The sequence below is a fragment of the Macrobrachium rosenbergii genome, chromosome 5 (assembly GCF_040412425.1).
Source record: "Macrobrachium rosenbergii isolate ZJJX-2024 chromosome 5, ASM4041242v1, whole genome shotgun sequence".
Lineage (NCBI taxonomy): Eukaryota > Metazoa > Arthropoda > Malacostraca > Decapoda > Palaemonidae > Macrobrachium > Macrobrachium rosenbergii.
In genome coordinates, this window is record NC_089745.1 from 40,573,248 (window position 1) to 40,597,494 (window position 24,247).

At 34.4% G+C, this 24,247-nt stretch overlaps 2 protein-coding genes across 7 annotated transcripts in view; one reads left to right on the forward strand and one right to left on the reverse strand.

The window, feature by feature from the left end:
• Nucleotides 1-14,990, forward strand: part of SCAR (wiskott-Aldrich syndrome protein family member 3 SCAR) — a 40,064-nt gene extending 25,074 nt beyond the window's left edge. For 2 of the 3 annotated variants that reach the window (XM_067104108.1, XM_067104109.1), the window contains exons 6-14: nt 1,036-1,150; nt 1,488-1,517; nt 3,042-3,200; nt 5,216-5,317; nt 6,185-6,350; nt 6,482-6,666; nt 9,005-9,286; nt 9,417-9,510; nt 10,604-14,990. In XM_067104108.1, coding sequence (XP_066960209.1) covers nt 1,036-1,150; nt 1,488-1,517; nt 3,042-3,200; nt 5,216-5,317; nt 6,185-6,350; nt 6,482-6,666; nt 9,005-9,286; nt 9,417-9,510; nt 10,604-10,773 — 1,303 coding nt within the window. In that variant the 3' untranslated portion in view covers nt 10,774-14,990. The remainder of the gene's footprint in view (nt 1-1,035; nt 1,151-1,487; nt 1,518-3,041; nt 3,201-5,215; nt 5,318-6,184; nt 6,351-6,481; nt 6,667-9,004; nt 9,287-9,416; nt 9,511-10,603) is intronic. The other variant, XM_067104110.1, reaches the window with a different exon arrangement.
• A 2,309-nt stretch (nt 14,991-17,299) lies between these two features.
• Nucleotides 17,300-24,247, reverse strand: part of Akt (Akt kinase) — a 47,979-nt gene continuing 41,031 nt past the window's right edge. For 3 of the 4 annotated variants that reach the window (XM_067104111.1, XM_067104112.1, XM_067104113.1), the window contains exon 12: nt 17,300-22,302. In XM_067104111.1, the coding sequence (XP_066960212.1) occupies nt 22,207-22,302 (96 nt within the window). In that variant the 3' untranslated portion in view covers nt 17,300-22,206. The remainder of the gene's footprint in view (nt 22,303-24,247) is intronic. The other variant, XR_010853091.1, reaches the window with a different exon arrangement.

Below are 24,247 nucleotides of genomic sequence, written 5' to 3' on the forward strand. Positions count from 1 at the left end.
CGATCTGGTACTAGGATAGAATGTAATTGTGCAGATCACATTCTTATCCTTTTACCTTGGATTATTGCCCTTGGGTCCTTAGATCCTTGTTGGGTGCTCAGTGAGTCATGTAGTTTACCCAGCTCTTAAGGACAGGTTGCATCTCCCCTAAGGTGTGCAGCTACAGGGAGAAGGTGTTGGCAAGACTGGCTTCCTACCTTCCTCCTGTTTTCCCGAAGAGAACCTCCTGTTTTCTGTTCTCTTTTAGTGGACAGAGGAAGAGTGAACAAGCCATCACGAGCTGGACTGGCATGCTTGCAGGTGATCTAAATGACTGAGTATCCTGTGTAATCCATTTTTGTTTGTATTAATAGATGCATTTCCTACCTTCTCTCTAGCAAGGAGAGAGCAAGACTGACTATGGGCAAGCCAGTTGTTACTTTTAGCTACATAGTCTTCAACATTGTGGGTTTGTCCACACCTTTCGAATCAAGGGTTTTCATACTTCCCTTTGATTCAGTGTCCAGAAGTCTGGCAGTTGAACATCCCACAAGGTCAGCAGATCAGAGGCATGGTATCCTTCCTTTACTCTTTCATGACCAGGAAGAAAATACCAGGTGAGCTGAACTACCAGTCAGTTCAGAGAATTACTTGGAATCCTCCTTCCAATAGTAAGTCTCCATATGTAAAGACAGGGTTTGTATTCGTTTTGGAACAAATGACATTTTTAATTAATTTGCATTTTTCCTAACGTACAAACCTGATGTCCTTACATAAAAGGCCCACCTCTTACCACCCCTCATTCTTTTACCTGGGCCAAAAGGTAAACTTGAAGAGATTGAATGCATACCGGTTGGGTGGGTGGTACTTCTGCCTATACCATAGGTAACTGTATTAACCACCTTGCAAAAGTTTAACAGTCAGACTTTCCAGCTTTGCAGAAAGTTATCTACATGTAAAGACCTCAGGTTTGTATGATATGAAAAATACAAATTAATTACAAGGTTGTCATTTTTACCCATCAGTGATAGTTAATTTCAAGTAATTTTATTTCAGGGACGATGGTAAAGATGGTCTTAAATTCTACACTGACCCATCATATTTCTTCAATCTTTGGAAAGAAGAGATGACCCAGGAAACTGAAAGATTGAAACATGATAAGAAGCAGAAGGTGAGGTCCCCAGTGATAATAAAACTAATGTCCCATGTCACATTTTCTCCCCCATGCTGTCATACCTTATATGCTATGTAAGCTGCTAAATTTAAATTTGATTTCTGATATTGCATTAAGTAAATTATTTTTTAATAGACGTGTATTTTGAAGATGTTCTGCATGCATAGTCATTACATGAGCATTCATATTTTTATTACATTTAGGCCTAATGTTTTGGTACTTATGATTTGCTAGTAGATTGATTTTTGTTCCAGTTATTGTACCAGATCAGTCACAACAAAATGATAAAATTTGATTTTATATTCATACCTCCATTATATATTTTCATTTTTAGCATGCACACGCAGGGGACCATCGAAATGAGGCAAGTGTGTCTGTCAAAGTGGGTGCATGAGTAACCCTATGGGCTCTGTTTATGTACAAGTATATTCTCTTATGTGCTGAGGGTGAAGAATCTTTTACGTTGCCTGCAAGGTGGTTTTAGGTCTCATTTCATACTTGTGCTATTTTTCAGATAGTTATAGGGTATTTCATTTAACCTCAACTTATACTTGTACTTTCACTTTCATACTGATTGGCCTTGTTTTTATCAGTGCCCACACACACACACACACACACACAGTGTGAACATACATGTACACTTACATGCACTTTGTTATTCAGTGTGAACATACATGTGCGCACATACACACATATTTAGTTAGTCAGTATGAGCCCCAAGGGTTTTTTTTTTTTGTGTGTGTGGGTAATCGTGTGGTCACAGTGAACTGGATGGTGTGGGAGAGACCCACCGTGACTGACACACTGCCCCACCTCCACTCTGTGTGCACTCATCTCTTGAGCCACCTCCTGTGAATCAGAAATTTGCCTCTTTTATCTTCTTTGTATTTCATCCTGAAACACTTAAAGTCACTTTGAAATTCCTCATTTATGGTGATGAATTGCAGTTCGGGATACTGTTTTTTCATATTCATTGAACGCTAATCAGTTTTCTTTCTTTTTGAATTAGATCATTGATAGTGCCTTGCTTTTGGTGTTCTTGGTGAAGAGACTACAGTACACTTAAAAAATTAATTTCAGCCTGAAAATGATGTGTAAATATGCTTTTCTATTGGTAGTAGTTTTTTTAACTTTGTTGTCATCACATGGTAGGATTATTACTTGAGAAGCCAGTCAGTGGGTATTATTAATACAGTTAGTTGCATCAAATGTTCATTACTCTGAAGTTGTTTTATGAAATGGCGAGTTGTGGTTACTCTTAGTTACTCAGATGTTACTCTTGTGAAAGTAAAAATCTTGGAAAGGTTGTCATTTTTGTTCTAGTTTGATTTTATATCAATTTATTGTTTGTGTTATCATGAAGTATTAGTGGCCAAGTTATTATTTGTTATTGTCTTTTCCTCTCTTTTAATAGGGTATGCATATGATTCAAATCCTGCAATTTTGTTGGCAGTTTCTCATTTTCAGTAAAGGCAACTACATAGGATTTGTGGATGGTATTGGAATAAAAAGCCGGTGTCAGTAAAGTTATATATTGGAAATAGTTACAACCATGTTAGATGCATATTTACACATCATTTATTTTGCTCTAGATAAATATAATGATAAGGTTGATTGAAAGATACTGCATTGTAATTAACATTGCATCTCATTAAGTTACTACTGTATGAGCTAAGAACCTAACTGCTTACGTATATTTTGTCATGATAAACTTAATAACAAACATTTCTGAATAGTGAAAATTGCATTCTTTATTGATAATGATTCTGTTTGCTTAATTAAAAATTGTTCCTTAACTGTTACATTAAAAATGTTTGTTGTATTGACAGATTGCTTCACTTGAAACATAGAAAACTTCGTGTAATGCTATGTATATTTTTTTAAACAGCCTAGTAAACCTAAAAGTGACGGCCGTAACAGCAAAACTAGGAAAATACCTCGTCAAGCTGGCAACACTAGAGAAAGGCACAAGCAAATGGCTATTGCCCAGGGTGAATACATAGGAAAAGAGGGTCAGTACAGACCACCTATGAATCAAATCAATGAGGTTAGTACTGTTTGTAGTTGTATAGTAGTTATACACTTTCTAGATAAATTGCATTTTATGTTTTGTTTTACATATCTTGTTCCATCTGTCAAGTTTTTTTTAGATTACAGAAATAATTTTGTATGGCCCCGTAGGGTTGCAGTATTGCCCTGCTAATATATTTTCCTAATGTATTTCTTTAAAAACTCAGTGAAATGTGTGCTGTGTAGTGTCAAACATACATAGTCATTGTAGCTGCCAACACCCCTCAGCATTGTCCTACACTTCACTCTTCTTAAAGCAATCTGTAGAAAAAGAGCAAGAAGCAGTTTATGAGTGCAAAACTGAATTAATACAATTTTGTGATACCCAGCCATCTTGGTCCTCCAAACATCAGTGAAAATGCAGTGAGGAACCTGCTCCAAAAATTTCCAGTGGCACAAACCAAATATAATCCCCCCCATCAAGGTTGTCACATAACTTAATTTGATCCCAGACCAACCCTTATGCATTTTTTATTTCCTCTTGCTTGTAATAGTACAGTTAACCCTTAAACGCCTGTTGGACGTAGCAAACATCGACTAAAATTGTCTGTTGAATGCCGAGTGGACGTAGCAAACGTTGACTACAAAAAATTTCAACCTTCGGTCAACTTTGACTCGACTGAAATGGTCGAAAAACGCAATTGTAAGCTAAAACTCTTACATTCTAGTAATATTCAATCATGTACCTTCATTTTGCAACAAATTGGAAGTCTCTAGCACAATATTTCGATTTATGGTGAATTTTTGAAAAAAACTTTTTTCTTACGCCCGCACGGTAACTCGGCCAAAAATTTCAGAAATTCTTTCGTCATTTTGTCGTAATTTTTGCACTGTTCTGTATTAGCTGTTACATAAAGTTTTATATATGAAAATGTGCGCAATTTCATGTACAATACAACAGAAGTCTCTAGCACAATATTTCAATTTATGGTGAATTTTTGAAAAAAAAAATTTTTTTACGTCCATGCGTTACGAATTCATGCATCATTTTGTGATAATATTTTCTCTGTGTTGCTTTGATCATTTTAAAATTTGTTATATACCAAAATCATTGCAATTTAGTGTACAGTACAGCTAAAAAAAATTAAGTCATTAGCTTTAACAGTTTTGCTTACAGCACGATTTGTATACAATTATATACGAGTTTTTTTTTTCGCTGTCATATATTCCAATATTTATATATGATAATGATTTTTTTTTTCATTTCTGATGGTTGCATACTAAACCTCAGGCAATGACAAAAAAAGTGAGCCAAAAATGAACTCTTAATCTTAAAAACTAAGCGTGCTGTGATTTTTTGAAAAAAACTTTTTTCCGCTTAGGCGCTAACTCACCGAACGCCGCCGGCATACGGGAGACGTTTTTGTAAATCGGGCTTCGGCGTTAAAGGGTTAATCTACCCTAGGTTGTGACATGAAATGCCTTCACTTTTCATACCTGTTTTTGAAGACTTTCTGATATAGTTAGTAGTAGCCAAATAAAACTATCCCTTCTCTCTTCCCCATGTAAACACGTAGGCCTACTATGGCCTTGCTATCACATATCATCAAAATCTCTATTCCTCTAAATAAGGATTGGGAAAGATAAAAAAGGGTCATGCCAACACCCTAAGGCCCCAGTATAATGTTGACCTTATAGCATTAGTGGGCCCCTTAAACCCATATTGCAATGGTATCATAGTAGTGATAACCTGGCAATTGATATTTTATGAATGCAGCCCAAACATAAACCAGCAGGAGCTTTTTCACTTTTTTCATAAAAGCATAAATTTTTTGTACATTTAGCATGCATTTTATCCTAAAAGTTTGTTGGCATTAATGAGTACAGCGTAGTTACCAGTGGTAAGTGTTCATAATCTGTAACACACATTAACATTAGTTTTATTGTAAAGGTATTAGTCTGGTTTGTATCTAAGCTTGACAAGTGTTTCTTGCCTGTGAATTCGCTCTTAAATACAGACTTGATTCATTGTTAGTTTTTTCTTTATTTTAGGGTATTTGTGATCAGCCAGTTGGAGTTAATCCTGCTGATGGTAGACCTCTTCGGCCCAACAGCATAGAGCTTCGAGGCCATCATGGCAATGCATATGCTGGGGTAAGAGAAACTTGTTTTTTCTTCCTTCATCAGGGAATAGAGTTGTTTGGGTTTTGAAATTTTGTGCTAGTTGGACGTTTGCGGAGGGGTTACAAGCAGATGTTTTTCTTTAAATATATTTAAAGTAAAATTAATTAATGCATACAGTTGGATGAAAATGAGGCCTGGGAGACAACCCAGCAAAGTTAGCAAGTAGACTAAGCTATTTAAGCTATCATGAATACATACAGTACATCAGGTTGTGAATTAAGGCCTTATGTAGGCTCGCTTTCACTTCTCATGTAGTCAATGGTGTTGGCAAAGAGGATTGAAAAGGTAAAGACTGTGATTAAGTGATTTAGTGCATACAAAATATTACACAAGTCAAATTTTATAGAGTACATAATTTGTTAGCAGTATACCAAATTAAAAAGAAAAATTCATCTTGGATTTAGATTTCAACATAAATCCACATCATTTTAAACTTTAATGTAAACAAGACAGTGAAATGTCTACAGTCCAAGTTCGGAACCTATCGGACACATAGGTTCACATTGGTAAATTTATACTGATGGTTCTAAACATTTATCTGTCTGGTGTAGGGTGTTCTGCCATATAACATGAAAAAACAGATGAATTTTCTTTACCAAACTGTGCTTCTGTTTTCACAACAAAACTGTATGCAGTAATTTGTGTACTTCACATTATGAGCAGTATGCCACCACAAATTTTTTAAATGAATAGACTGGAAGTATTGGTGTTATTGTTTTGTAGATTTACTGCCAGATCTAGCCGTGGAACCCAGTGCCCAAATGATATGTTTGGATAAACTGCTCGCCAAGATGAAAAAGATTGAAGGAAGTGTTTTTTTATTTAAATTCTTTACAGGAAGCAATCTGTGGCAATAGTGTACACCCACATGCTTACTCTCCAACCCACGATATTGGTCAGCCAGTTCCATCTGTTGATACACAAGGATATCCACCGCCATACCAAGACCAATACCCTGGTTATCCTCCTCCCCCCTATACCCCTGATGGGGCTGGTTCACAGGGTAATCATTCCAACTTTTCATATTAGATATGCATCTTAATTGCTTGTGTAATTTTACTTGTTGCACAGTACTGTATTATAATTATTCTGGAATATTGCAGTAATACTAATCCTTCAAGTTTATACTCACAGGTAGCACACCTATTCGAAATGCAGCACAGCGTCCTTCTAATCGACCTCTTCAGCCTCCTCCAGCTCCACCAAGTGACAACAATACACCTACACCACCTGGAGGATCACATAGTGGCACACCAACTCGATCCCGTGGTCCTTCACAGGGTCGTGAATTATTACCGCCCCCACCACCACCACCTCAAGTTAGTATTTGTCTTTAAGGAAACTGACAGAATAATTCATAAATATAATGAGCAACTGTGATTTTTTTTTTTTTTTATATCACAACCCCATATATTATATATGCCCATCTGTAATCTTTGGATATCCCCATTCCATATTTTTTTTTTTTCAAGACATGGTTAGTATTGGTAGTGCAGTACCGTACATGTACCACCTGGAATAACTTTTCTTGTCACAGTTGGTAAACTTTGACTAGTTCTCTTGGTAGGGTTTGTCCATAGAGGTTGTTGATTGTGTAAGCAGTTAAGATTAAAGGCTTGGGTGCTGGAAGTTGTCATGGATACCCCCAAACTTATTTTTATGGAGATGAAGCCACCCTTCTCATCATAGTTCATAAACCTGGATGTGTAAAGTCATGACCTCAGAGAGGTTACAGGCTTTGGGCAACAAAGTTATGAAATGTTGCAGGAGCAGGTAATTGAGAGGATGTAGGATGAATCACCTTGGTTCTGCTGTTTTCTGTATTTGGTACTGAAGTCAACAGAACTCTATGTGTCATTGCAGCAGTCTTCCCTCACAATGGAAATTAATGATTTCAGTGAGGCTACCCATTTGGAAGGCAGACTTCCGAGCATTCGCAGCCCTCAAGGATGCACACTTCCACGTTCAAGTTAATTTGGGTTTGAGGTGTTATGTTTGCTTCTTTTGGGGTTGTGAGTTGTTTTAGTTTAAGAATGCTGAGTTTTGACTTGCAACCTTGCAGAAAGTCTTTATCTACACCTTGACACCAGTAGCAGTGTGGTCACCAGGCATAGTGCAATACTTGTTATGTAGATGATAGTTGTTATGATGACATTGTTAGTAGAACTTTTAGTGACATCAGGCCCATTTGAGAACATCCCATTGTTGGATTTGTTTGCAAGGAGCCAAAATTTCAAGCTGTCAGCACACAACTCAGCCTAGCCAGACCAGGAAGCCTGGAAAGTAGATGCGATGCTGCTTCCCTGGGATGACACTGATATGTGTGCCGTTATACCATTTGGCCCTATAGGGTGGTAGCATCATCAGTGCACCTGACACAATGCACTGTAGGCATTACTTAGGCTCTTTGCAGCATACCTGCAACCCCTTTCATTCCTCTTATTATAACTCTGTTCATACTCTCTTCCTTCCAACTTACTTTCGACCATCTGTTATAACAATTGTTTCAACAGTATTTTCAGCACTGAATGACTTCATAGGTCTGAGTACTTGACTTGCTCAAATTTTTATTTTTACACCATTTGGACTCATTAGGAGGATTATAGAGAAACCCTTCAGTATCCAGGATCTTGGAGATAATACTAAAAATGCCACTTTAACCACAGCAGAAGTGGCATGCATTGTCTTGATATGCCTGGAAAAATGATTCAGTCAGCTGCATTTCCAGTTATTCCATTTCAACCTTGAGATGTTGCAACTTCATGCTGGGAGGTTATCACACAAGGTAGAAGAATATGGAGAAGTACCTGAAATCATTGCTAGATCATGGTAAGCATTAACCAATAATCCCTCCTAGGCTGAGTGGAGTTATTTTTTAACTAGTACAACAAAATGACCATTAATCAGGTCAACTTCACTCTTCATTTTATTGCAGATTTTCTTCTTTCCCTTTAGGCAGCAGCAGGTGTTATCATTCTCTACCACAAAGAACTACAGGGTAGCCATCAAGCATGTTTGTAGCTTCTTTTGTACTAGATATTGATTTTAAAATGAAACTAAAGAGAATCAAATTGTGTTTTTGAGGAGGTTCTGGAAGGCTCATCTGAACTTCTTATTGGGGATCTCTCCCAGGTCCTGAAGTGTCAGTAAATTTTGTGAGATTCCTTGATTTAAAAAAAAAATATATATATATATAGCCTTCAGTATGTTCTGCTTCCTCATCACTCATATTGAGAAATCCTTCTCTTTTAACTTCTTGCCCTAACCATAGAATGTACTTATGGTTTTTTGGAACTCATTCAGTAAAATTTTAATGGACAACTGTAGCAAAATAAAAGAGAATAGAAAAGTAATTGTAAAAAATTGGTAGCAATGTTGAACATTAATATATGGGAATCCTAAGTAATGGTAGACCTCTGGTACTTTGTATTATGTAAAGACTGTATTATGACAGTTAACAAAATGATGATCTGATGCTCTTTATTCTCAGTAGTATGATTGTCAAACAAATCCACATACACCATTTCAGTGTACTTTTAAGGTTTTGTAAATATAAATTTCATGGAATAATGTTTTGATTGGTCATGCAGGTCACCATCTAGATTTGTTAAAGAACTTATCAATTGGCCATCCTTATTAAAAATTTTCTTTCAACAGCAACCTGTGTCTCATGTTGGATTGTCAAGAGGTTCGTCTTTGAATCAAGAGCCGGAATCTCATACTCAAAACAACTTGCCACTTCCACCACCAACTCCTGATAAAACTGAACCTGAGCCCCCACCACCATCCCCACCACCACCTCCTCCGGTTGCAGGCATGCCTCTTCCAGGTGGAGGCTTACCACCTCCACCACCACCTCTGCCTCCTGTGCCCAATGGAAATGCCCCTGGAGCTCCTCCTCCCCCTCCAATGCCCATGCCAAATGGTGTCATCAAGCAGGTACATCTTTCTTTTTGGGTCCGAAGTTTTATTTCATGTATTACTTGGAAAAACTTAAAATTTGAAATTTTAATTTATATGGTCTAGTTCTAATCTCAAAATAAGTTTTTTTTATTATTATTATTTTCAGACTGTTCTAGCAAAACCTAAGAAGATAGAGAAGAAGATTGTTCCTCATGTGGAAACTGATGGAAGGAGTGACTTACTGAAAGCTATTAGAGAAGGTAACTATATATATTTTTGTTTGTATTTTCAGTACATCGGGATATTTTCTTCATGATAACTATTATTTAAAAAACTAGGTTTGGTTTCTTGGGTTTCCTGTTTATTATAGTGTAGCCATTTAGTTTGAAAGCTTGGTTTCATTAAATTACATAAGGATCAGTTCGGTAGTTGGGCTGGCAGATAAATATCCAAGAAAAAAAGGTCCTCTCTCATTTAAATACACAGTTAGGTAAACTGTCTTTCTGTAAAACAAAGTTTCACACAATACCGAGTGTCAGATGTATAGTAAATGTATGAAATGTTATAAAATAAGGAAAAGTAAAATTATGGAAAAGAACGATAAAGATAAGTAAAGGAAGAAGAGAGGGGCAATACATTAATAAATAATTGTTTGTAGTTAAATTTAATTCTAATTTTTTTTTAATTCATCCCTACCAACAAATGGAATGCTATGAAGTTATTTTTACCTCTTATATAGGTAAAAATAATGCATTATAACATACTAAAGTAAGAACAGTGAACCCTTATTCAAAATTTGCAGTTACTCTTGTCATTGTCATTTGACAAAATGTTCGCATAAACACAAAGCTGCAAAAAAGTATGAATTTTGCAAAGGAATGAAAAAAGGAAAAATTAATTTAAGTTGGTAGCATCACACTGTTAAAAGAGACAATTTTGTGATCAATCGCCTCCAGTATACAGGTAGATGGATGGAAGTGAATTTTGTGTTTTTCTTGTGCAATGTCTCTTTTAGGTTACGTTACGTAGAGAAGCACCTCAGCTTATCACATGCTTCTTGGCTCTGACTTTCTGAGAAGTAACAAAGTTTGTTAAGTAACAAAGACCCAATATTATAGCCTGTATATTAATATTTTCCATATATGTTACAGCCAATAGCCATTCCACTTACTTTCTAGTCTAAATTAACCTGTACTTTACACTTGAATTTCAGTTTAAAAGATTGATTTAAAAATGTATCAGATCTACTGTTGTAGCATAGCAAAAAATAATCATAAGAATGTAGCTGATGAATGCTGAATTCTGTCAAGTTGTGGTCCATTAAGTTGAGCTGTTACATTTGAATATTTTCAGGTATCAAGTTAAGGAAGGTGGATGATGTGAAAACCAGACCAAAAGAAGACCCAGATAGTGTGGATGTGGCCTCAATTCTTCAGAGGAGATTTGCATTTGAAGTGAGCGATAGTGAGACCTCTTCAGATACAGAGAGTGATAGTGATGAGTGGGATGAAACCAGCGCTTAGGAAGGTGAATACCAATCATTTATGGCTTTCCTTTTGATAGTGTTCCTCCATTCTTATTTAATCAAGTAGTTCTTGGCTATCATACCAGTATAACTTAGACAGAAAGAGAATCCAGTACCAGAAATAGGTCTGACAGGGTGTTGCATTTCATGTAACAGTAGTGTGATTATCACTTTCATCAGCATTGTATCAAAACTATTTTAGTATTGAAATTTGGAAGGTACAAGATAATTAACATCTTGTAATATTATTCAAGTGGAATAAATGCCAATAACAGGCAGAGGGCAAAGCTTGGAGCATTATATGAGATTGATTTGATAAGGTTTAACAGAGTTTGTATAAATCCTGCCTAAGGATGTTAAATATTGTTCAGATTAACGTCTTGTGTGACAATTCTGAATGATTTTGAAAATATTAATGTTAAATCTTGTGAGAGATTGTCATCATAAAATATTAATTGCCTGTTGCAGAATATTTCTATATGCCGTTAGCTGTTCATCTTTCCTGGAAATTGTGCAGTATCACAGTAGTAAATTGCACTTCTTGGTGTTAACACAGTTTTTGGTTGTGATTCCTTTCTATTGTAGTGTATTTTGTGAGCTTTTTCAGCCTCTCGAGAGGGTTTGGCGTCTTCATCCTCTGGGAAACCTCTTGTATTTGGGGTTCTAAAGAATGTTCTTATGTAGAACAAATGTTGATTGCTATTCATCTAAATTTATTAGTCTGACATTGTTAAAAGTTGTAGCTTTCTGTAAGTATAGCGTAGTTTTGTCCTTTTAGTACTTTAAACTTAGGAAAGTTTCCATCCTTGATTGCCATCTTACTTGTCATTCTAACAAGCTTTAATTGTTCATATTAACGCTGTTGGTTTGGTAAGTTTGTTTTCTTTCTTATTTTTATTCCCTCATCATACTTGAGAAGCATTCACTTATCTTGTATCAGTAAAACTTACTTTTTTGTTTACATGAAGACTTGGTTGTATATTTGGTGATATTGAAAAAGTATTTTTTATACCACTAAATACTTGTGGCGTATATATTCTTTTTGAAGCATCTTTTGGATTTTTGTAAACCTCAGAAAATTTCTTCACCATTTCTATGCCAAAAAATAATTTTTGAGGTTTTCTACAAAAATAATTTTCTGGAAGCTTTGTTATAGTGTCATATTCAGCGACAGGCAGAATGAAGTTGGTACTACATTCAGTAAATAGCTTTATTGATATTAGTGCATCAAAGCCAGTAGGCACGTAACACATTCCTACAGTTGTAATTTATTACTCTTTCTTTATAGATAATTTCTTAAACCTAACATTCCTCTGAATGGCTCTGTGAGATCTGTTCATTTGGAAGACTTGCTGTTGACCATTCATTGCAGGAAGCATTCAGGGAATGTGAGAACATCATATGGTATGTAATAGCTTCTTGCTGTAAAAAGTGCCCCTTTTCCTGCCATCTGGTGAAATATTATTCCTTCTTCTGTCATAAGCAGCCCTGGGGATTTTAAGAAAGAACTACTTGAATCTGGAGTGACTGGAACTTGAAAAGAGCCTGTTTATGATAAAAGAAAACTTTTTTGTATATTTGATGTGTATTTTTAAAGATACAGTCAAAGCTGAAACTTGGGACCGTGTGAAATGTTGGATGTGATATTAATAAATCCATGTTTTGTTGTTTAAGTGAAAATGAAAGAACATGTAAATTGTAGAACTGCTTTTAAGGTGTAGCTGATACCAATTTTGTAGTCAGAACTCTTTTTCATTCTTAGGGCAGTATTCACCTGTGACTTCATGCAGTTTTGTTAATTATCATATGTCATATACAAATATATATATATAGCCATACTAAGCTCACATTTAGTCTCAAAATAAACCTATGGAGTGAGAAAAGGCACATTGCCTAATGAAAGTTTGCCTTGCCTCTTTCTTGTACTACGATGCTGGAGAGGCAGTAAATGAAGAATCTTACTAAAGGAATTGAAATACTTTATACTGAAATATGTCAGGTGTATGTTTCTTCATCCTATTTTGTAGTCCCCCACTAAACTGTTTTGTGGTAAGGTCACTGTTCATAATCTTTTCACTAAAGAAATGAGGGAAACTGCTGTGTTCACAAGAATTCCTGTAATATATTAACAATAATTACAATTATAATATTGCAGTAAACTCTTAATTTACCATTCATTTCTTTTATGAAGGCCATCAGTGGGGGAAATTTGTATATATGAGTGCAGGTGCGTTAAAGTAAGTGTATCATACATTTAACTGTTTCTTTGGAAAAGAAATGAAGCTAAAGATTATGATTTAAGAACAATTTGTATATATCTACCCATGGAGAAGTTAAAGTTGGTCACAATGTTTTTATTACTGTGCGTTGTGCATATACCAAATGGCTTTTGTATGCTCTGTGAAAATGAACTACTGTCTTTTTGCTAGATTAAGGGTTTACTGTAGTATCTTGTATATGCTTCATTTATGTGATATCCTGATAGCCTATTTTGTCTGTGCTAAGACCATTAGTTGCTTAATTGTTCATGGTTATACTTTTTTTTCCAAAGATCAGACAATTTATATATATATATAAAATATATTATATTTGTAGACTCTGGTAAATTACCACCAGGAATATAATGAGGACATTATTTTCCTAACCTAATGAAGTGTAGGACAAAGCTTGGTTGCTTAAGAACTTCCTTTCTATAAAGATCATATGCATTGTTGTCCTATGCACAAGAAAATTATCTTTAATATAACAGAACTTTTGTACATTTTCTGTCTTACGTAATATTACTGAAAATCTTTGGCAGTGTTCAGTTTACATACTAGTCAGTTTTCATTTAGAAACAAGTTCCTCTTCTTGAAATGCTCTTAGAATGTTAGCGTCAGCTTCTCACAAAATTTCAATAAAATTCGTAATGTGTGAGCATACTGTAAATATTGCCTTGGAAATGTCCTTTATGGCTCTACTAGATTTTGTTCCAAAGAATGTCACATTAAAAGAATACTGAAAGTGGGTTTGGGTTCAGATGGTGTCTAGTTAGCTTTTTGGTACCTTCTAAACTGGCAGTGAAGTGCATTCAGTAGTAATTACTACCTTACCATCTGTCCCTTGACATTTATCCTTTGTTATTTGTTACTTAACTAAATCTGTCTGCAAAGAAGACATTAAGAATTTGCAAAGGCAGCAGTAGGCTGTTTTTTTTTTTTTATCCTACCCCAAATCTTCCCCAGTCCCATAGAAGAGGAACAGTAAGGATGCATGTGTCTTTGTGGTGTTTTAGTCTTCTGTCCTCTGATCCTCTTTACTTGAATTTTAATGGTGAGATCGTTTTTACAATGTCTGGTCTTTTCCCTAGAGTAATTCACCCAATTTACTAATGTGGTTTCCCATCTTAACTGATAGTCTTGGAATGTTTTGTTTATATGGGTATTCATTTCAAGTTGGTGTGGGTTTTATTTTTATCATCATCATCATAACTACTGCATCAGTATTATGTGAACTTCTTAGGTTTATTGGCAGTGAATTTTTCTTTTTGAAAATTCCAAAGGCATTAAATCCATTGGGAAAATGCTATGATTCAAGTATTTCCTGAGTGGTAGTGAATGGAGTCGTTAAACCTTTATTTTTTATTATTTCACTTAGGTACAATTTATTGTTAATGTAAGATAGAATATTGCTGTTAGCATCAATCACTTATCAACAGAAGTAACCTGAGTGTGTTCTTTTATGCACATACTTTCATCTTATGGTAAGAGAAATAGGTACAGTGTCACGAATACTCAAGGAAGGTGCTTGAAACGTGGAAGATTTTTAAAGGTTGCTGTGCATTTTTCATATTCCTAAAAATGAAGTACCTTTGAAAATTTGATTTCCTCAGAAGTCGAACTTCATTAACATCACTAATCTAGCTAGCCCCATGTTATTGCAATCTGGAGCTATTTGGTGTAGAATAATTGTGCCAGTCTAGCATGTGTATCAAAATCTGGTTTTCTCATCTTTGATTTTAGTATGTTTGGCTCCCAAAAACTGTATTTTAATGTCTGAAATTTTGTTAAGACATGAATGGGATTTATCAAATTTTTATTTTTTTTTTTCTCATCACACCCATTTAATATGACCTACACTCCTGACTTAGTTCCTGTATGTAAACAGTGCATATTGTAATATTAATAGTAAAACAGTCATTTTTAGTTAATTGAATTAAAGTTTTTGAAGCTGTAATTAGGTAAATGTAATTACAGTAATCCTTTTGCTTGTATAACAAACCATTCAACCCAACCCTGTGAGAGCTTCAGTATTCAGGTGATTGGATGATTATATCATTTTCATAATAATGTTCAAAGATTGATTGTGTTTCAGATGTGCATCTATTATAGAAAGTTGGATTACTGGTTGAAACAAAGCATTTCAATTTCATAAGCCTGCTTGTCAAGTATAGCTTCAATTTTCATCAATTCCACAAAATGGATATGCAAGCAGGATTTTTACAAATTTTTATTTCTGGTGTTATGGGAGCTTTTTGGTGTATTTCTCTTCTGACATGTTCTGGAAAATACTCATGTGACAAATTACATACGTACTTGTTCCGTAGTTTATGAAGCTAATGGTAAATGAGATTGTTGCATTATTGTTCAAGTAAGCACTGAAACATCACTTTTTGTCTGGATTGGAAGGCAGAATATTGAATAATCTAAAATACAAATTAAAGTAATTATAGAAGTAAAGCATTCCTACTTTTAAAAGAATGCATAATTTTGTCTCCCCCACAAGTCCACAGTACCCACAACAGAATCTTTTATTGCAGCATGTGCAACCCAGCCTTGAAAAATGAGGAATACATTATGAGTATGAATTAAAGATTTTTTGTGAATTAAATTTTATTCTTATATATACTTAAGTTGGGATAGCTCATAAAAAGTAATTTTGTTAGTGGTCCATTACTTGATAATGGTTATGCTTAGGTGCGATTGTTGCTGTTCTGTAACTGCAGTTGGCAAAATTCAATTCTATTTCATTTGCAGTCCCTTTTATATAATAATAAACTATCTTTTGTTGTGTAATCGGTTTTATAGCTTAGCTTCTCTAGTCAGTTACGCAATGACTTAATAGGGTTTGTATTTACATGTGTATTTTGTGTACCCTCTACTTTAAAGTAGTTAGTTGGAATGTGAACATTGGTAGCTAGCTAGCATCCTGATTACTTTTTTCCCTAAAGGTTTAGCTTGAGAAATTTCTTGGTCAACTCTAACCTTAATCATTATCATCTTAACACCATTACCCTGGACTGAGGAGCCAGATTTTATTAATTGATAGTTTTCCCCATAGTTTAACTATGATCCCTGGATGAGAAAACTAGTGTGATACAGCCTCTACTTACATATTTACATTCGGGTTTGCTTTACACTCATAGTGTTACTTCTGTATGTGTATGCTACAGATGATAGCCATAAACTGGTATTTCATCTTTTATTATTTTTCTGTAATTTCGCACAATTTATTAATGATTTCTTTAATGTGCTATTGACGTTATATATATTTTATGACTGAATAGGTAAAAAGTAAATTTCAGTTTAGTAAATGGTATATGTATTCATTTTATTTAATAGGCTCAAAAACCTTTATAATAAATGAGATTTCCTGGAGTTTACTTTTGAATAAAAAATTTTTTTAAGAATGTAATAAATGTTCTCATTATAATATTGTCTTGCTTTTCACCATTACCTTGAATTCAAGCCCTCTTTTGAGGGCTCCTCTTCTGTGATGAACTCATTGTTTTTTGGATTTTGTTGATTAACACTCAGGGACTTAAGACATTGTGATTCCTTACTCATGAAATTATTGTTTTACTTGGAGATGTAATAGCTCTACTGATATTGTCATAATTGGTGGGCTTGCTTGGAGCAGGGAATAACTAGGCAAGGGTTAAGGGGCAAGTTTTTTTAACCCCAGCAAGTTTAGCCATACCATGAAGGCCACTAAAAATCTTCCAGAAAATGACTGGACGAAATCTATCTTCCCTCATTATTATAATAAGTCTTAGAGTTGATGATCACTAAAGGAATTGATCAAGTTTTGCCTGCAAGCAGGATCTATATTAAATCTAGTGAAAGGTGCCTCTTACACCATAAGGCCCCTTTTTAATTATAAATTAGGATCCTGAAACTTCATTTTAAATTTTCATGTAATCCTCCAGCAATTTTCAATTTATAAAAGTTTGGATTTTATGGAAGGGAGGCATCTTCATGATTAATTCTTAATTCTGAGTAGACCCTTCAAGCACCACATCAAGGGTGCACAAGTCGATTTTTTGTAATTTGTATGACATTATATAGATAACGAGGGAGAAGATCAAAATTTCAAAATAAAAATTTAATTCTTGTTAATTAAACAGCCAATTTGCAGTTATTCAGTTACTGAGTTCTGGTTAACTACATAATAATTATATGGATAATACATGCCACATGTAAATATAAAATTTCAAGGGAAGTGAAAGCAAGCAAAAGGAGTGATTCCCACAGAAACACTCAAAATACTAGAGCAGCTGTTTTAATCTCCAATTTACAAAAGGGTGCAGGAGTCTATTTGTTGAAAGAAAAAAGTTTTGGAATTAATGAAACAAACTTATAAATAAAAGCCACATCTTACTCTGTCTGGGTTTTACATTTAAGTTACAAAATGAGTGTCCAGTAGTTTTGAAATTTTATAACTCCCATCTAGTTCCATAACTGCCTGTCAGGTGTCTCAGACACCAGTAATTATGATCAGACTATGTTACAAAAATGCCAATTTAATTTCACATACCTTTGTGCTCTATTATAACCAAATATACTGATTCTGCAATTTATACTCTATTCACATGTTCTACATTTTTTTGTGCAGAAGTGCAGCTTCCACAGTTTTCACTTTGAGGATTTTAATACTGCAAAAGTTTGGTTTAACTGCCAATAAATTCAAATGAAACAGGCGACAAAGACTAAGTTCTACTAGATGATGTTAAAAAAATTAAATTATAATTATCACATCATAAAATTATATATGCAAGGGCTAAATACCATTTTCACAATTACATAAAATAAATAACTGGAAATGTTCTACCCATTCATTTTTAATAGAATTTAGTACAATTTTCTTTAAAAATCTTATTCTACTAGGTCATCAGACCAAATCTCTATAAATACTATTTCTTCAACCTATGCACTCATCAAGGTAGTTATCACCGGACTAAGTAGGGCTAAATATTAGACCATTTCTTTTGAAACAAAGCATGTTTGTTTATATAATCAATGTCCATTTCGAGTTATCATTGGTTGTTCTTAGACCCCTTGCAAGTTCTCTGAGTGTAGTAGTACCACATGAAACAACCACAACTAATGTGACCTTATGTAAATAGCATCTTGAAAAGAAGAAAAGTATTGTGTGATATACAATTAAGTGATCCAACATAGGAACACTTGACAACAAATAGCAATGCATTACAATATGAATTTCTGAAAAAGGTTTATTAGTAAGGAGAAAAATGTTAAAATTAAGAATGGACTGCACTTATGACCAAAGTTGGAAATAAAACATGAATATCGGTTTACTTGAAAATACAAGCATCACAATATAAAGAACAAACTTTGATACACATAGGGGTATCTCTTGGGGCTTACTGTAAAATACTTGAACACCTTAATAGAGTCTAATGCAACTGCTACACAGCACTAGCATGCATGGCAGACTGCACAATTTCAAAAGAGGACAAACAGACATCCCCTCCGGATACAACTTTCAGATAAAGAAATGGTTTGAAAGACAAATATTCCAACAACATTTCAAAAGGACACATGAAACAACCATTAAATGATAAAATCAAAGGCTCCTTGTTACCTACATTACTACTCTCTGAATCATAGCTCGTACAAATAGAAGCTCTCACAATAATTCACGGACATTTACAACTCTGTGTACCATAAAAATGCCTCACTCACCTGAATTATAAACCAAGTCTGCTCACTGTACTAAAATTGAAGCTATTTAAAGGAAAAATTTATGAACTACATCCTCTGAACTAGGTATCTGTTACAAGTAAACAGAATATGCAAGTCATACACAAGAAAAACTGAATAATTTCCTTAATCAAATTACCAGAATCGGATGGCAGTATCACTCTTTGGTATGCTAATGTATCCTCTAAAGCCATTCCTTACCAAATGTTTATAAATGAAAGAATTTGGTTCAAAGTCAATACACATGAATGTTAAAGCAAGATAAGGTCATCTCTATGTTTTCATATATTGGATTCTTTTATCATTCAATAACTGACTAAAACATTTACAAATACTTAACACACATTCTGAGCTTTCAAGATTTGCTTCCCCAACAGAAAAACCCAACCTCTGGGTCAGAAGACTAAATATATGAAAAGAATTAAGAATTTTTTTTTTTTTGCTGATCTCCACTTCCATGAAGAAACATGATTTGGTCTATTAAATTTGATCTAACTGCAAAAACACATTTCATTTCTCAACAAATTTTGCATTCAAACTGAGGGCATCTTACACCTTGAAAGGCCCCATAAGTTAAGCTACAGTATCAAATTCAATAATACAAAGACCATCAAAACTCTACAGATATAATTTATCAATTCACCTACTAAATCATATACACAAATTCAGAAAGATATGTAAAATTTTAAGATGCATATGCACTTTTTTTGCCTACATTATCTATAAATACCCAAAAGGTAGTTTCCCACAAGGTAATATTTACAACTATATCAGTCGATCCCAGCAACTGTACACGACTAATACTATTTTATGTAACTTAAGTAAAATCACTGGGCTAAGAACTCTTTAAGAGTCATAAAAACCTTAATATGTAAGTCCAATTTAGAAAAAACTAGTAGTCCAGCAGTACCTACAACCACTTTGGCTTCTAAATGACATTTCATAAATCTAATTTTACTTTCATCTTCCAAAAAAACAAACCAGTTTCAAAGTTGGGTTTAACTAATTTCCATGATGCATTTGCAAAATATACAGCTAAAATTATGCAAATCAATCAAGAAACTAATACCCTATAATGAGCTACTCTCCACTTCCTTGTCTATCCTATATGTATTATTGCAGCCATGATTCTTTAAAATGATTTTTAGTCTACAGAAAAATTTGCATCAAATTATTCACAGAATTGTGTTAATAGACATCATAAAATAAGCATTCAATTTAAGCACTTCATGAGTAACTCTCAGTACAATGTTACCAAATGTAGAATTATCCAAGTGATTTTAATTCCTAGAGCTAAACAGCAAATCAGTATCCGAACTGTACAACACAGGTAAAAACTTCTTTCATCACCTACATTCACTAACTACAAAAGCTTTTAATGAGCTGCTCTGAGAGTTCATAAGATTGTGACAGAGTAACATCACTCACCTTTCACACAAACAACATTTCACTTTTCAAAAGTATGTCTCAAAGTCAACATACACAACAATGATTTTAACATATAATGCACAAGAGATGTATTATCTTCTAAACTGACCAGCACTTAACATTCACTTCACAAGTCCAAGCCTCCCAGTGAACATATAAAACTTATCTTTTATCAAGCATTTTTAACGTCATCCTGTAAAATTCTTTAAACATAATTTTCCAGAAAACATTTTAAAATTTGCCAACATTTCCTCTCGTAAAAGCTAAGGGGAGCATATTCAAACAAGTGTTGGGAGTAATTTTTCTTTTACACCAAAATGTGTGAAACTGAAGCAATATTTAGACCAATGATACCTCAAATTAACAGATACCAGGCTCTGAAAAAAAGCTAAATTACTACGGGAAGGAATTCCCAAGTACATGAAGGGTGCCATTACAATTTTACAATATGCTTGGGCTTCTTTTGCACATAGATGAAACTGCAAAAAATGTATAATAAAGTTTCCTGTTCATATAGAAATTACAAATGCGAAGATTAAAACTTAATTTAAAAGGTTAAAATTATTTTACATTTAGCAAAAACAATGACAAACTTTAATAGCCTGTGTCATCTAAATCCTGACTGAATGGCATAAAATTTTTAATCTGTCTAAAAATATGCTAATACAGTATTGCTATTGGTTCCCATAATCAATGAAAGCTGATAACATGTCATTTTTCATAAATTTTACAACAACAGTCAACTTCAAAAAGACTCATAAATACATCGCAAATCCCCCTAGTGTCTGTTAAATGAGGTATTACTGTCCTGATGCAGAAATAATCTACCATTAACTTGAAGAATTCATATGCCAGGTGTCCCCATCACAGTGGATTTCACTAGTTTAAAATATTTTACCATCCTACTAATGAAAACACGGGTTTAGTACAAACCCATACTTTTCATGGCCTATAAAGCAGGTCATTTCATAGTTCCTATCTTCTCATCCGCAGATGCTTACAGGTTGGAAAGCACCTGAAGAACAAGCATCCTCGAATACACATTCTCTAAAGACACTATAACATCCTTGTGGTAAAATCTTCAAGAGATTGTCAAACAGCCCTATTATAATTTCTTATTAGTCAATTGTGCGTGGAAAAGCCATAAGAAATGCAGCTTCATACATACTGCTTACCAACAAAATGTGACTAAATCAGAAAAGAAATAAGGAATACTGCAAAACAAGCAGTGACTTATGATACCAATTAATCACAAACATTGCTTTGGAAACATAATTTCACATTCATAACAACAGTAACAAATATAGGGTTTAAGAAAGAATTTTGCATCCTTGTTGACAAGACATAACTCCTGTGGAATGGTTGGGTTTAACCAAGGCAATTGTTTTAAAGGTTTGTAAAAACCACTTAAGATGAACAGACAATACTCATAAAAAGTAGAATACTATATATATGAATTACTGACTAGCTGCAAGACACAAATAACAACAGATTATGAATACCATAAACTCTGAGTACAGTAACTTCAAATTCATTTACACTATCAATGTTGATTCAATATGATACTGATCTGGTTAGAAGTAACTCATTCCATTATTATTTACATGAAGTAAAAAAAAATCCCCATAAAACACTTGCCTTAATTTCAATCATCATTTGGACTTGACTACGTTCTAATGAGAAGAAAACAAAAGCATTTAATCTTGTCACAGAGTACAGTTCTGAAAAGTAAAGAAGTTGAAAATGCAACATACTGCATTAAAATCTAGATGGCAAAATATTACTACATCCCTGTACGTGTGCCAGGTCATATTATGGCTACTAGCATATGTATGAGCATGTATACTGTATAGTTAACAAAATTCCTTTGCTTAAAAACTGGCTCTTACATGCCACCCAAAGCTCGCTTTTTTCATGAATTGTATAAATGTTTTTTCACAAAATCTGACTAATGCAAACCTGTTGTAGATGAAGAAGCCGTTTTCAGAATTCACAGACCTCAAATGACAGTTACTCTAAACTCAACCTTCTTCAGCAAGGCCTAAGGAGTTTAAACTCGATGCGAGTGAGCTGCCTCGGGTTGAAGAGATGTCTTGATATGAAAAGTGATTGAAGGTCTGGAACAGCAAAATAATGAAAATTCAATATCACCAACTTTTAAACATTTCAGGTATAATAAATTACGGTTTATTCCAAATAATTTAAATTTTATTGCTAAATAGATTAACCAGACCATTAAGTTACCATTCTTAACTTTCATACATCTGGCCCGAAGGATTAGTTCTTGATTATACTGGATCTTACTCAACATACTGTAACTCCTTAATTATTAAATAGTAGAGCTGAGAGGGAAACTGAGAGTAAAAGGGGTTTTAAGGGTGTAACAGGAGGAAAGCCTTGCAGTTGCACTATTGAACAACTGTCAGGATAGGGTGGAAAATAAGATGGAAGAAAGAGAATATGAATGGAGGCAGAGTAAAAGGAGTGAAAGGGATTGCAGCTAGGGGCTGAAGGAGTGCTGCAAAGAACCTCAAATAAAGCCAGCAGTGTACAGTGCGAGGTGCACTGACAGCATTACCCTCTACAGGTCACAGGGCTATGATTGGATAAACTGAAAATAATGAAGTTTGAATAAAATTTCTTTCAAAGATATTTCCCATATTTGATATATATTGTTGATTGATACAGGCACTCCATTCTCTGCATTGGATATTGGGTCATGTGGGTCATTCATCTAATATCCATGGGTCAGAAGAGTATGGTTTTTTTTCACGGTAGTGCTTGGTTACTTCTTTTCATTACTGCCTATATATTAACAATAATTTTCATATAAGAATCATAGCCAAAAATTTCTATGAGCCATATGGCTTGTCCTCTTGTGCTACAGTTTAGTATGCTAAACACAAACACAAAATACTTTTGATTTTCTAAACAAAGGATGCGCTTCCTATATTCCCAAAGTTAAATCATATATAGATATGGAAAACAAGTAGTGATTTGTTGTGTACTGAAGCAAGAGTGTGGCAATAAACCAACATATGAGATCTGGTGCAACTAAAACAATGTACAGTGGGCCAGAATTTATAGACTGATTTATCAGGTGTTATCTGATGTCATAACTGCTAGGGTCACTACTGACACTAGATGCATTACAGATACAAATTTCAGATGACGGAGGCCAAAATTCTAAAATAATCGTTGAAAGACTAATACAGTATATACATTACTGCTGTAAAATGTTAATTAATAAGAAACTCGAGAACTTGAATAACTTGTAGAAGGCCTGCCTCTGCATACATTTCAAAACCCCACTAAGTACTCTTTAACTTTTATTGAACTGAATAGAACCTATGTCTGAAACTGATATTTAATCTCATGATCAACTTTTATCTCCATAAAATCATTTAATCTCATGATCAACCTTTATCTCCATAAAATCATTTAATCTCATGATCAACCTTTGTCTCCATAAAATCAATGTGGTACATAGCCTAACCAATATATTGATGTTACAATGTTTCACAGTGGAAGTAGACTTTCCCTTGCCAATAAATACTGATCTTGTAAAATATATAAGTGCACCATACTCACCCTTTTAAGGAAATTCAATCAGATTCTTCATAATTTTTGGTTTACTTAATTATTAAACTTGCAATTGATCACTATGCATGGAAAATGGCCACATTAATGCAATTCGGCCATATTGCAGGGGTGCCCAAAAATGGCCCGAATGGTAAGGCTATAGCCTTGTGCATTTTTTGGGGGTCAAACGGACTTTTGACTGACTCTCTATCAAGGAAAACAACAGCCTGAACAGAGTGGATGTTGGACAACCACTCTATTCAAACAATAGCCAACATGCTTCCACAACCGGAAGTAGACCTGTCTGCCACATACGAGAATCACAGACTCCCAGTATGTGTATCTCCGAACTTGGACAATCAAGCAATAGCAAGAGATGCCCTCCAACAAGACTGGAACAAGTAGAGGACGATATGTCTTTTTCCACCATTGTCCCAGGTTTCGAAGTATTATCACCACTCATACTATCATTATTAAATA